At 45.0% G+C, this 13,948-nt stretch overlaps 1 protein-coding gene across 5 annotated transcripts in view; it reads right to left on the bottom strand.

Annotated features, from left to right (window-relative positions):
- Positions 1-13,948, bottom strand: part of stk39 (serine threonine kinase 39) — a 35,499-nt gene that overhangs the window by 16,114 nt on the left and 5,437 nt on the right. For all 5 annotated transcript variants that reach the window (XM_010890898.3, XM_010890900.3, XM_010890901.3 and 2 more), the window contains exons 6-10: positions 3,946-4,055; positions 3,762-3,863; positions 1,962-2,095; positions 1,647-1,695; positions 1,478-1,543 (exon numbers count right to left, since the gene is read on the bottom strand). In XM_010890898.3, coding sequence (XP_010889200.1) covers positions 1,478-1,543; positions 1,647-1,695; positions 1,962-2,095; positions 3,762-3,863; positions 3,946-4,055 — 461 coding nt within the window. The remainder of the gene's footprint in view (positions 1-1,477; positions 1,544-1,646; positions 1,696-1,961; positions 2,096-3,761; positions 3,864-3,945; positions 4,056-13,948) is intronic.

The raw sequence follows: 13,948 nt of genomic DNA, 5'->3' as shown, positions 1-13,948 counted from the left end.
TTCTCCGTGACTGCAATCATCATATCAGTCTACCAATGTTTAGAACATTACTACTGATGTTAAAATAGGTTCTGTAACTTTAGGCAATATGGCTCTTGTGTGTCTACCGCTTCACCTTCAAAGTCTACCTCTCCCAGCTCCCCTGGGGAGCTATTCCAATATTTACCAAGCCTACATCTCATGGGAGCACATTCTGCTAGATCAGACAGGGAGAGGGTTAGGAGAGAGGCAGGAGAAGAGCAAAGCTCAGAGATGAGAGCTGGGGAGGAGATGAAGATGACCTGGGGGAGGAGAGAGGAGGGCAATGAGGAAAGAGTCTGATCTGGTCCCTGATTTGGACAGGTCACAGAGTCCTGAGATTACTATGTTTCTGCCAGGCTGCCTCTGTGCAGGCTGGCCTTTGTCTATGGACGGGAAAACACTCCCCTACTGGTCAGAACAGCACACAAACCACTCTGCAATAACAGAGGCGACGTGGAGGACACAACTTTCTGCCTCGCAACCCCCATCTACCAGCCCGATCGTTTGAGACAGAGACGACCAAACGCGAATGGCGTGTCTGTTTTGCTTTGAATTCCGTGGTGGTAGGGAACCGGATGAAAGACCGGGGCGTTCCGGGAAGATGACAGTGAACTGCAGTGCGGAGGGCGTTCTGATTACATTACAGCCTCAGGAAAAGGACGCTCGTTATCCCACTGTCACGCTCCAATCAACCATAATCTCTCATTCAATCGTGTTCCTATCCTAATTTCATTCAACCACACACGATCTGAATGGATGGGACTGTTGTTTTGACCGGGGAACCGTGCAGCGCCTCTGACTGACGACTGTGTCACTTCCCTCTCTGTCGATGTCATGCTCTGCTAAACGACTGGTTCACATGACACCCCCAGTCCCCCCCGTGTCCTCCAGTCGCCCACACCAGGCCAGTGGATTTCTATCCAATGCATTCGCGCTGGCCTCTTCGCCTTCTGGCAACCGGGCCTTTGAGCCCACTCCGCTCACCCGTTCAGTCGGGAAGGACGGTGTGAGCCAATACCAGGCTTCCCGTGTTGAGCTGCGGCTCAGATCCAGTCAGCTGTGATGGCAAGGCAACTGAGCATGCAAATGGTTGTTAAAGTGCCCCTCCCTGTTACCTAACCACTCACTTTAAACCCCGTTTGTCTTTGTGTGCCACTTGCAGCGGGCGTCTAAGCGACACTGCGGACCACTAATGCAGGAGTTGTGAGCACATCGATTCTGACTGACAGATCGCGTTCCAGGAGTGGCCCATATCCGCAGCCCAGGCTCCGCAGAGCACAGAGCGAATGAAGAATAGGACGGAGAGGCAGACAGAGGGAGAGAGACAGACAGAGAGGGTGTATGGAGGGTGTGCTGCCGAACAGCTAAAATGCGTCCATACTTTGTTTCTAATGTTTTGTCAATAACGGAGCTGCTTCACTGAGGGCTACAGGTGTGACGTTTGTTGAGACATTACCCTTCTGGCTCTCTGGGCAATGTTGGGTGCTCTGCATAGCAGCTTTTCGATCAGATACTCTCTGTTCTGCAAATGAAAGTCACAACACGCGTTACAAACACCCACCACCAAACCCATTAAGTCTCAAACAAACAAATAGAACAGGTGGAATCCTGCAGGGAAAATGTACCTTGGCCTTCTGGAAAAATTTACATTTTAAAAGTTCTGCTGCTGTAGGCCTATGGAGAAATGAAATAAATATAAGAACAAGCTCCGATCATGCCCCTGGGACTGTATGTTCAAGTCCTACAATCTGTTTGTGGGAGAATGTTCTTCTTGGGTTGGTATGACTGAGCCCAGTAAACATGATTATTGTTTTTCCGGAATCTCGTGAAATGTGTCTGCGCCATCTGTGCTACTTTCTCCTCAACCAGTGACAGATTTGACAGATTCACAGTGAACTGTAGGTTGGATGCAGCTCACAGATGAAGAGAAAGGTACCCACCTCTTGGCGGGCTCCTTCTGAAGGCACAGGGTTATTAGCTTCCTAAACGATTTCCCATATTTCTTCAGCATCTCTTTGTCCTCCACACCTGTCTCTAGGGTGGGAGGATCGTTCTGTAAGGTTAGCATTAAGACCTGGGAGAAGAAGAGGATAAGACCGGTGAGTGTTCTCTGAGGCTATACAGACTGGAGGTTTTCAACCCTGAGGACTCCCCCAAGCGTGCCAATGTTTGGCACGCTTGGGGGAGAAATGGTATGCTTTGCTGAATGTTTTTTCCTCATATGAAATGTTTGCTTTGCAGACCTTTTTCATAATGTCGTTGCAATATATTTTTGTTATTTTCCTTTAAGAGCTGTTGATCGTAACTAGCCCGCTAACTAGGTTAATCCAAAGAGAAGCAATTAAACACGCTGTACCACCAAGCAAAGACAACAAAGTCTTTCATATCATGAAAATCTGGACAGGGGCAACTACCAGGGTGTGTCGTCTACTAGGAGCAACTTGCTAATGCAGCAGTAGTAAACAACATCTAGAAACAAAGACAAACATTACTTCAAAACATGGCCTTGGTGTCAGAGCTTCGCTGAAACCCTAATCATACCTGCTTGTAAGCAAATAGTTTGTATGGTGAAAAAACAAGCAAAAGTCCCTTATTCAGACAACACAGTTTAAAGAATAGATGGCATGTCTGATGATATCAAGGTCAGGCAGGAAAACATTGGGATTTTAGTCTTGCAGGTAGATGCGTGTACATATATTCATCTGGAAATGTTGCCAGGGGTGGTGCTGAAATGATAGCTTGCCACTTACCAAGGGAAATTCCGGTTTCAAAATCCAGCCAATTGAAATTGTAATGTCTTGTCCTTTGCTCGTGCCATTTCTCAATTGAAACTGGTTGATTCATTTATGTTATTTATTTCAATTTGTCTATTGGACATTGGTTAGGCAATTTTCCAATGGGATTTAATGAACTGAGGTTATAAATGTTTTTTAATCGTCTTTTTCCCTTGCACTTTGGTTAGACATAATAAATCACAAAATGAGTTAAATGAACTGATGTCTGGAATACATTTTTAATGTCGTTGCTTTCCTATGTGCTGGTTATGGCATTTTCCACTGCAATGGAAACAGTGTTGAGTGCTATAATCTGGGGTGTTTTCATTCTGCCAAAGAAAAAAGTTGCAGTTTCAAAATGTTTAGTCAAATTAAGTTAGCCTAATATCGAGCAAATATAGGCAGGTCCCTCTCTGTGTCATTCTGTTTTACAAAACGTTAAGCCCCTTAGATATGTTTTGCGGAATTAATGCGTCCCTGCGCTGATTGGACTTTGATGATGATACAGCATTTATTAAATGCTTGTCAAAAATGAGATATAAAACCGGTATAATTAACTGATGTTGAATATGTTTTGAATATTGCCCTTTGTTGCCTAAAGTTTCAATAAGCTATTTGTGGATTAATTAATTTAGAAATGATTTAGTAGATCTGTGTGCATGATTTAAATCCGGCACCATCTGCCACTTTATCTACTTTTCTAATTTTATCACATATCCGGCAATTACCTTGTAACTAGCTATAATGCAACCCCCTCTTAGTATGATAATATCCACAGTACATCTGATATTCAGCAATCAGTAAGCCTACAATATGTTGCTACATATGTTGCTGTGTGTCCATTTCTGGTATCATCCAGGCGTACTACATCTTTAAAAAGCCTGGGAACAATTGGCATAGACACAAGCTTGTAATCTGCCTTTGATGATTTGTTAGTTAAAATGTAGGATATTCTGTGTGTCTCACCTTCATGGGTGGGTATTGATGGTAAGGTGCAGAGCCTGTGGCCAACTCGATGGCTGTAATTCCAAAACTCCAAATATCTGCTTTGAAGTCATAACCTCGCACCTGTGGGCAGAGCAGCACTGATTGTATTGTACAGTCCATGAACACAGCTAACAGATGTTATAACCTGGCCAAAAGGTCTCACTTGTTCCATCACTTCAGGGGCCATCCAACATGGTGTGCCCACAAAGGTCTTGCGCACTTTGTTTCTGGTCATATCTCCTCCAGTGGCCAGAAATGCACTCACTCCGAAATCTATGGAGAAATAGGAATAATGAATAGGTGGAATGTTATACCTTATCAACATCCAATTATAATAATGAAGTGTGGTAATTTACTGAAATGAAACCAGATATTTGGACTCCGTAGTGTAACTATCGGGGGTGCAGGAGGTGCGGTGGCACCAGGGCATACGGTGGGTGCTTGGCCTCTACCATAAAATTATTTGGTATTTTTATTTTATATTGTGTGTTTCTATGCTGTTATCAAAGTCAGACGTCAGCTGGTAGGTTAATCTACAGCAGGATCGGCATCACATAGCTTATGTACCGCACCAAAAAAGTGTGTCGTTTTCATTAGGACATCATGCCCCGCCCTCCCCACACACACACTCCACCTCCCTAAATGGGCTGGTGCCCAATGCAACTCCTGGGCTGAAAATTAGTCCAACTGGCTTCCTCTCTAATATTCGTTACACAGACATTTACCTCCATCTTGAATCTGAAGCATCTTGAATCAGCTTGCACACAGAAGCCAGGCATAGTCTCGAAGGCACCATAATCATGCCCTGAACATAACCAATGTGATTCTGAGCAGGCTCTGACATACCCAGTTGACAGCATTTCTAATCAGACTTGTTGATGAAGTAGCATAGAAGAAAAAGTAATGTTTCAAACTCAGTGTACTTTAAAGAATGTTCTCTTAATCTTATACTCTATAAGTAGGCAGTGGGTTTCTTTTCCCTGTAACCAGCTGCTCTCTGTTCGGCACATCTGGCAGCAACTGCCAGTCCATTTGACTGTCTGGGGAACCATTGATGTTTAGAAATGAAGACAGCGAGCTGATGGATCGGCTGCATTGGCTTAAGGTTGAGACTTGGGGAATCTGTGGACGTTTTGGGTAAACCTACAGCAAGGACAATGACTCTATAGAGCAGGAGGACGTGTAGTTAGGAGGCCGGGAGAAAAGGCTCTGGGGTAATGCTGATCTTCTTGACTCAACAATTACTCCCACTAGTGTGATCTGGTGTTTTAGATCTTGTTGATTCTCTGTTCCTGTCCTTAGAGTTTCTGGCATTTTCTGGGTCTAGAGTCCACTGATTATTTTTCCTTTTTCTGGACGACTTTGGACATGTTGACTGGGATTCTCCATAATCATGGTCCGTGGTCCTGGTTCCTGGGGTCTGGTCTGGTGGCTTTCCCCTGCCTGAGGAAGATCTCGGCTTACCAGAGGAAACAGCCGATGTTGAGCTGCTATGGTTCTCTTTTAGATTTTGAGCATTGGGCAATAATCCTCGCAAAGCCACCCCCATCGTTTGGGGAAACTTGGCAGTTGGACAGCCATTAGAAATTGCCACCATTCAGCGCTCTCTTTGAAATGGTCAGAAAACTAATAAAATGCCAAAAAGTTGTTGCGCTCTAATAAGCGCAAATACCCAGAAGTTTTTTTTTTCTTCATTACCATATAAAAGAAAAGGAAACAGATAAGCCTAGTTCAACCAGGCAGCGATGAGATTAAATAAATGTTGTTGCCCTCGACAGATTAGAATCTGGATCTACTATGTGTCAGGCACTGTCTTTAACCACTACGCCACTAAACTATACACATGTAGAGTGTTCTGCATTGTTAAACCAACTGGACGTTTATCAATCCGTGTTTTTGTCCATACTTGTGTTCTTGTGAACTCGTTTGACGTCATTTTTCACGGTTCCAATCCAAAGAACTCAAATTACCAAGAACGCCTAAAATGCTCGGATGTGTACTTGATCCGCCTCTTTTCAATCAATCAATCAAATTTATTTATAAAGCCCTTTTTACAACAGCAGTTTTTTACAGTGCTTTACATGGCTTTACAGAGACACCCGGCCTTAAACCCCAAGGAGCAAACAACAGTAGTGTTGGATTTCAGTGGCTAGGAAAACCTCCCTAAGAAGGCCGAATTTTAGGAAGAAACCTAGAGAGAACCCAGGCTCAGAGGGGTGACCAGTCCTCTTCTGGCTGTGAGATATTAAGAGTCCAATTAGAAGAATAAATAAATGTCTCTGGGCTAAATCCAGAGTCTATTTGATTCTAGACTAGGTCAAAAGTATGACCAGGTGGACAAGGACAGGTACAGCAACGGGCCCCCCAAACCAGGTACTCCGCAGGTGTGGACCAGGTCCTCATCTCCTCCTAAAATTTAAAACTGGGGGAGACTGAGAAAAGTTAGAAAGTGCATTCCTCATATCCCCCAGCACAATAATATAGCAGAGTAACACCTTGGAACTGAGACGGGGGGGTCCGGCGATACTGTGGCCCTACCCGGGGGAGGCCCCGGACAGGGCCCAACAGGCAGGAAATCCATCCACCCACATTGCCAGGCATCAACCAAAGGGACACCCACTAACCGCAACCCCCCTGAAAGAGGGCCAAGTATTGCCAGCAGCGTACAGCCCAATTGCACAAGTGCGCAACAGAGAGACAACAACAAGCCAGTGACTCTTCCCCCGAAAGGCATTTGAGGGAGGGCATCCCAGTGGCGACGAGAGCCCACCTGGCAAGACAGCAAGGGTGGACAGTATCAAGCCTACTGGTCACCTTCACGCCCCTGGGCCAGGCTACACTTTATTATAAACCGTGAGGTGAGTTTTTAGTAGACACTTGAAAGTTTGCACTGAGTTTGCATTTCTAACCTTAATTGGCAGATCATTCCACAGTAGTGGAGCTCTATGAGAAAAGGCCCTGCCGCCAGCTGTTTATTTAGAAATTCTAGGTACAATTAAAAGGCCTGCATCTTGCGATCATAGGTTACATGTAGGTATGTATGGCTGGATCATTTCAGCAAGGTAAGTAGGAGCAAGTCCATGTATTGATTTATAGGTTAAGAGTAAAACCTTAAAATCAGCCCTAACCCTAACAGGCAGCCAGTGTAAGGACGCTAGGACAGGAGTAATGTGTTCGAATTTTTTTGTTCTAGTTAGGATTCTAGCAGCCGTGTGCAGCACTAATTGAAGTTTATTTATTAATTTGTCTGGATAACCAGTGAGAAGAGCATTTCAGTAATCTAGTCTAGAAGTAACGAAAGCATGGATAAAATTTTCTGCATCAGTTTTTGACAGGAAGTTTCTAATTTTTGCAATGATTCGAAGATGAAAATAAGCAACTCTTGAGACATATTTTATATGTTCTTCAAAGGAGAGGTCAGGGTCAAGGGTAAGGGTAAGGTTTTTTACAGTTTTTTGGGATACGACCATGCAGCCTTCGAGGTTCACAGTGAGATCTGCTAACAACGCTATTTGTTTCTTGGGTCCTAAAACAAGCATTTCTGTTTTCCTTGAGTTTAAGAGCAAGAAATTCTCTGTCATCCACTTCCTAATATCTGAAACGCATGCTTCCAAAGTAGCTAATTTAGGGGCTTCTCCATGCTTCATTCAAATATATAACTGTGTCATCAGCGTAACAGTGAAAGTTTACATTGTGATTTCGGATTACATCGCCCAGAGGGAGCATATATAGAGAGAACAATAATGGGCCCAGAACCGAGCCTTGAGGAACACCAAAGCATACCTTTGACTTGTCAGAGGCTATTTTTAGTGAGTTTGGTACACATCCGGAGGAAAGGGAGCAATTTATTATGTTCAGCATTGGCTGACCTACCACAGGAAATAGCTCCTTAAGTAATTTTGTTGGAATCGGGTCTAGCTGAGAGTTTGTGGGTTTAGAACTCATTACAAATTTTGTAAATGTGTCGAGCAATACGGTATCAAAAAATTCAAGTGTCCCCATTGACACCTGGTCAGTGAGGTTCAGGACATTTTTAGGACAACTGAGATTTTGAGGACCATAACTATTTAAGGAGGAGTCAGTTATTTGTTTTCTAATGGTGATGATCTTTTCATCGAAGTAGTTCATGTATTCATTACAACTAAAGTGAAGACCCACTTCACTTGCTAAGCATTGCTTTTTTGTTAACTTTGCAACTGTATCAAAGAGAAATTTTGGATTGTTTTTGTTCACCTCAATCAGGTTGGAGAAATAAGCTGATCAAGCAGACGTGAGTGATTTTGGGTATTGTAGTGTACTGTCTATCCAACTTGGTGGAGCGCCACTTTCGCTCCAATTTTCTGGAGGCTTGCTTAAGTGCTCTAGTATTGTCTGTGTACCAGGGAGCAAGTTTCTTGTTGCGTATTTCTTTAGTTTTTAGTGGTGCAACTGTGTCTAATGTATTTCGCAGTGTTGAGTTTAGATCCTCGATTTGATCCTTTACAGATTTATTTACTCTGTCGTTAATGAGTGAACTTGTAAGAATATCAAGGAATTTATTTGTAGTCCGAGAATTTATAGTACGGCTTTTGAAAATCATTGTTTGCGGAGCAAGTGGATTGCTTGTTTTAACGGTAAATGTAATAAGACAGTGATCCGATAATCCAGGATTTTAGGGGGAAAATATTAGATCTACAATATCTATTTCTCGTGACAGGACTAAATCTAAGATGTGATTGTGGCAATGTGTTGGACCTGAGACATGTTGGATAAAACCCATTGAGTCAATTATGGCTTCAAAGGCTTTTTGAAGAGGATCATTGGACTATTCCATATGAATATTGAAATCGCCAAAAATTTGAATACTATCTGCCATGACTACAAGGTTAGACAAGAATTCTGGAAACTCAGTGAGGAACATAGTGTATGGCCCAGGTGGCCTATAAATAGTAGCAATGTAAAAGGATTTATCGGCCTGGTTAACTTTCATTACTAAAACTTCAAAAGAATGAAACTCAGTGATATGTTTGAGAGTAGATTTATATTTACTGTCATAAATATTAGCGACACCCCCTCCTTTTCGGGATGCACGAGGGATATGATCACTAGTATAACCAGGAGGAGAGGCCTCATTTAAGGCAGTGAATTCATTAGGCTTTAGCCACGTTTCACATAAACCAATAACATCTAGTTTATGGTCAGAGATTAATTCATTTACGGTAACTGCCTTTGGAGCATGGGATCTAACATTTAGGAGTCCCATTTTGAGATGCGAGGTGATAGTCATTTTTATTTTTATTTGTGACCGTGGCAGAGGAAGGCTTTATCTTAATAAGGTTGTTTTTGTTAGCACTACCTTGTTTAACTTTTCTCAACCTGGAATGAGTCACAGTGGCAATAGGTAAAGCTGTACTAACTACTCCACTATGCTAGCAAGCTGGCTAACAGCCTGCGGCCTGACCTGCACCCTATCTCATGTTAAGGCTATAGGAGTGAGACTCCTGTCAATGTTCCTAGATAAAAGAAGAGCACCACTCCAGCTAGGATGGAGTCTGTCGCTCCTCAGCAGATCAGGCCTGGCCCTATTTCTGGGAGAGTCCCAAAAAGAAAGCCAGTTATCTACAAACTCTACCTCCTGCGACGGGCAGAACTCAGCCAGCGATTGAGTTGCGCAAGTCTGCTGTAGAGCTTCTCACCACCCCTAGCTGGGAGGGGGCCAGCTGGGAGGGGGCCAACACATCTTTCTAGCTAGTTTACACGCTGATGCTATGTTCTGCTTCGTAACCTCTGACTGTTTCATCCTAACGTCGTTGGTGCCAACGTGAATAACAATATCTCTGTACTCTCTATACTTGCCAGTTTTAGACTTCGCTAGCACCAACCCCGGATTTGCAGCTACGTCGGTGGCTCTGCCCCCCGGTAAACAGTGTACCATCGCCGGCTGATTCTTTAGTCTAATACTGCGGGTAATGGAATCGCCAATGACTAAAGTTTTCAGTTTTTCAAGCCCACCGGTAGAAAATGTGACCAAGAGAAAGTTATTGCCCGGCTGCAGGAGCTGTGCCGGGGGGCTAACAAAACTATAATTTCTTCCTGGTGGCACTGACACAGTTTTTTCTATTTGTACACTAGCATAATCCTTGCCTGACGTATGCGTCAGAAGCCAAGCCTCTAACTCTGCTATCTTTAACTGAAGACGATAGTTCTCCTCCATCCTCTTTTATCGAGAATGCGTGGGTTGGTGACTTGTTCAGTGAGAACGCATCTGATATCCCAGAAGTCATTTTAAGATGTCAGGAAAAACTCCACAACTGTAATATGTTTTACCTGTAAATCAGCATCTGAATTTTTTTTAACGAGAAATGGGCATTGTAGTCGCTGAATATTTGCTTATTTTATTTAAGAAACTTAAATACATTTTAAGAAACGTATTTAATTTAAGAAATGTATAAATGTATTTATAAATCTGCTCCGATCTTTCGATCTGCTAGCTAACGTTATTCAGTGCAGTGGAGAGGCTAGTTAAAGTTAGCTGAGTTAAGTAATTGTAAACAGTACCAGTAGAGAGGGACAGCTTTTTATGAATTGCAGTTAATTTTCACTTTCCAAAAAAAATCATATATCATATAATTATGGCTATAGTCTCCATACAACCTTCTGCCGTTCATCTTCACATTAATATTTTATTTAGGGACTTCTGAGGAGGTTACAGCCCTCAGAGTGGAGGGGTATTGCTCAATAGCCAAGTACACATGTAACCCAATCCAGATAGTCGCGTTCTGACCTCGCGAACTTGCAAGACCCTACTCGCAAAGACGCTTGGCAATAACTTTCTTCTCAAGGATACGTTCTTAGCGTACTTGGAATTGATAAACAGCCAACTACTCAAAACTCCACGGTTCTCGAAACTAGTTCCCTAAATTAACTAACATCCAAACCAACAACAAGTATAACAGGGTTGATACGCTACATTCAACGCATTTAATTAGAAAGAGATTGCTGTAGGGACCGATTGGGACATGACCTACTACCTCGTCATAAAACTGCGTCTCGACATTAGATCATTTGGTCAGGCATTACCATCTCGACAAGTTTTAATATTTTGCTAGTCACCATTAAGCATTGCGTTAAACTGTTTCTTATTAAGTTTACTTCCACCACAAATAGAGTGAACTTAACAGCTTATTAGCCAGTAGGCCTAATAGGCATAGTATCTAGACTGCTTACTGGAATAGTCATAAGAATTGAGTAACTGCTAGCGAGTATAAAGATGAACTTTACACTTTCAATTCATGCCACAACAACATTTGTTTTTCGTTCATTCATGAAAGACTACAATAATACAATAACTATCAATATAGGTCACGATAAATGACTTTTTCGTCAAGTGAAAAGACGAGAGAATTGTGGAAACAACAGTATATAAATCCAAAAAGCATGCACGTATGCCCTACTATAACGTGTACACTGAAGCTTGTAGCCAGCGAAGCAGATCACTGAACAAAACCAAATGCATAGCCTATTTCCCAAGGCGTGGATAGAACCGGTCTCCCACATAGGAACCTGCATATCTAACCACTGCTAATTAACAACAGGTAGTCAGTCAGTAAGAGACATTCGCTCTTCTTGGCCGGCACTTTTTATGCGGTCCGGCAAAAACATCACCGCTATTGTATGTACAGCTCCGGAAAAAAATTAAGAGACCATTGCACCTTTTTCCTTCCTCTCCAAAAAAGTTGAAAAGGAAAGTTTTGAGTGAGGAACAGAAGCGTTCAATTTCCAGTGGTCTGTAAATTGCATTGACTGTTAAAACGGCCCCCTCCATGAACTGCCACCTTAACGTGGTGGAGGGGTTTGAGTACCCGAGTGACCCTAGGAGCTATGTTGTCTGGGGCTATATGCCCCTGGTAGGGTCTCCCAAGGCAAACAGGTCCTAGGCGACGGGTCAGACTAAGAGCAGTTCAAAACCCCTTAATGATGATAAAAATGTTGAGGTCCGTGATGTCGCCCGGTATGACGCAGCCCCGGTATGGCGCAGCCATGTTCGAGCATAAGGGTGTCCATCAGTGCACGTGGCACCAGGACACCCTAGGCCGCAGGTCGATGATCGACTTTGTTGTCGTTTCATCTGACCTGCGGTCGTATGTCTTGGACACTCGGGTGAAGAGAGGGGCGGAGTTGTCAACTGATCACCGCCTGGTGGTGAGTTGAATCCGATGGCGGGGGAGGAAGCTGGACAGACTCGGCAGGCCCAAACGCAACTTTAAGGGTCTGCTGGGAACGTCTCTCAGAAATATCTTTAATTCCCACCTCCGGCAGAGCTTCGACTGGATCCCGAGGGAGGCTGGAGATATTGAGTCCGAGTGGACCATGTTCTCCACCGCCATTGTCGAAGCGGCTGCTCAAAGCTGTGGCCGTAAGGTCTCCGGTGCCTGTCGAGGCGGCAATCCCCAAACCCGGTGGTGGACACCGGAAGTAAGGGATGCCGTCAAGCTGAAGAAAGAGTCCTATCAGGCCTGGTTGGCTTGTGGGACTCCTGAGGCAGCTGACGGGTACCGGCAGGCCAAGCGGACTGCAGCCCGGGTGGTTGTGGAGGCAAAAACTCGGGCCTGGGAGGAGTTCGGTGAGGCCATGGAGAAGGACTATCGGCTGGCCTCGAAGAGATTCTGGCAAACCGTCCGGCGCCTCAGGAGAGGGAAACAGTGCCCTACCAACGCTGTTTACAGTAGAGGTGGGCAGCTGTTGACCTCAACTGGGGATGTCGTCGGGCGGTGAAAGGAATACTTTGAGGATCTCCTCAATCCCGCCGTCACGGGATAGTAGAACCTCCGATTCAGGAGGAACAGTGTGGTTTTCGTCCGGGCCGTGGAACACTGGACCAGCTCTATACCCTCTACGGGGTGTTGGAGGGTTCATGGGAGTTTGCCCAACCAATCCACATGTGTTTTGTGGATTTGGAGAAGGCATTTGAAGGTGTCCCTTGCGGCATCCTGAGGAGAGTGCTTTGGGAATATGGGGTCCTGGGTCCTTTGCTAAGGGCTGTCAGAGCCCTGTATGACCAAAGCAGGAGCTTGGTCCGCATTGCCGGCAGTAAGTCAGACTTGTTGTTCCCAGTGCATGTTGGACTCCGGCAGGGCTGCCCTATGTTGCCGGTTCTGTTCGTAATTTATATGGACAGAATTTCTAGGCGCAGCCAGGTGCCGGAGGGTGTCAGGTTTGGGGACCACACGATTTCGTCTCTGCTCTTTGCGGATGATGTTGTCGTGTTGGCCCCTTCAAACCAGGACCTTCAGCATGCACTGGGACGGTGTGCAGCCGAGTGTGAAGCAGTGGGGATGAGAATCAGTACCTCCAAATCCGAGGCCATGGTCCTCAATCGGAAAAGGGTGGCTTGCCCACTTCAGGTTGGTGGAGAGTGCCTGCCTCAAGTGGAGGAGTTTAAGTATCTAGGGGTCTTGTTCACGAGTGAGGGAAGGATGGAATGGGAGATTGACAGACGGATCGGTGCAGCTTCTGCAGTAATGCGGTCGATGTATCGGTCTGTCGTGGTGAAGAAAGAGCTGAGCCGCAAGGCGAAGCTCTCGATTTACCAGTCAATCTACGTTCCTACTCTCACCTATGGTCATGAGCTTTGGGTCATGACCGAAAGGACAAGATCCCGGATACAGGTGGCCGAAATGAGCTTTCTCCGTAGGGTGGCTGGGCGATCCCTTAGAGATAGGAAGAGAAGCTCGGGCACCCAGGAGGAGCTCAGAGTAGAGCCGCTGCTCCTCCACATCGAGAGGGGTCAGCTGAGGTGGCTTGGGCATCTGTTTCGGATGCCTCCGGAACGCCTTCCTGGGAAGGTGTTCCAGTCCCGTCCCACCGGGAGGAGACCCCGGGGAAGACCTAGGACACACTGGAGGGACTATGTCTCCTGGCTGGCCTGGGAACGCCTCGGTGTCCCCCCGGAAGAGCTGGAGGAAGTGTCTATGGAGAGGGATGTCTGGAAATCTCTGCTTAGACTGCTGCCCCCGCGACCCGGCCACGGATAAGCGGAAGATGATGATGATGTTAAAACGGCCAGTGGTAAAAGAGAATTTGTTCAGAATAGACAAAAACTTCGCTGGCTACAACCTTCTGTAGCTACGAGAAGACTACAATGAAACTGTTTACTGTAGTGATGGCCAAACAAGGCTTCATTAGCA

Source organism: Esox lucius, chromosome 16 (assembly GCF_011004845.1).
Source record: "Esox lucius isolate fEsoLuc1 chromosome 16, fEsoLuc1.pri, whole genome shotgun sequence".
NCBI classification, from domain to species: Eukaryota; Metazoa; Chordata; class Actinopteri; order Esociformes; family Esocidae; genus Esox; species Esox lucius.
The sequence above is the reverse complement of the archived record's forward strand: the minus strand, read 5'-3'. Positions and strand labels throughout refer to the sequence as shown.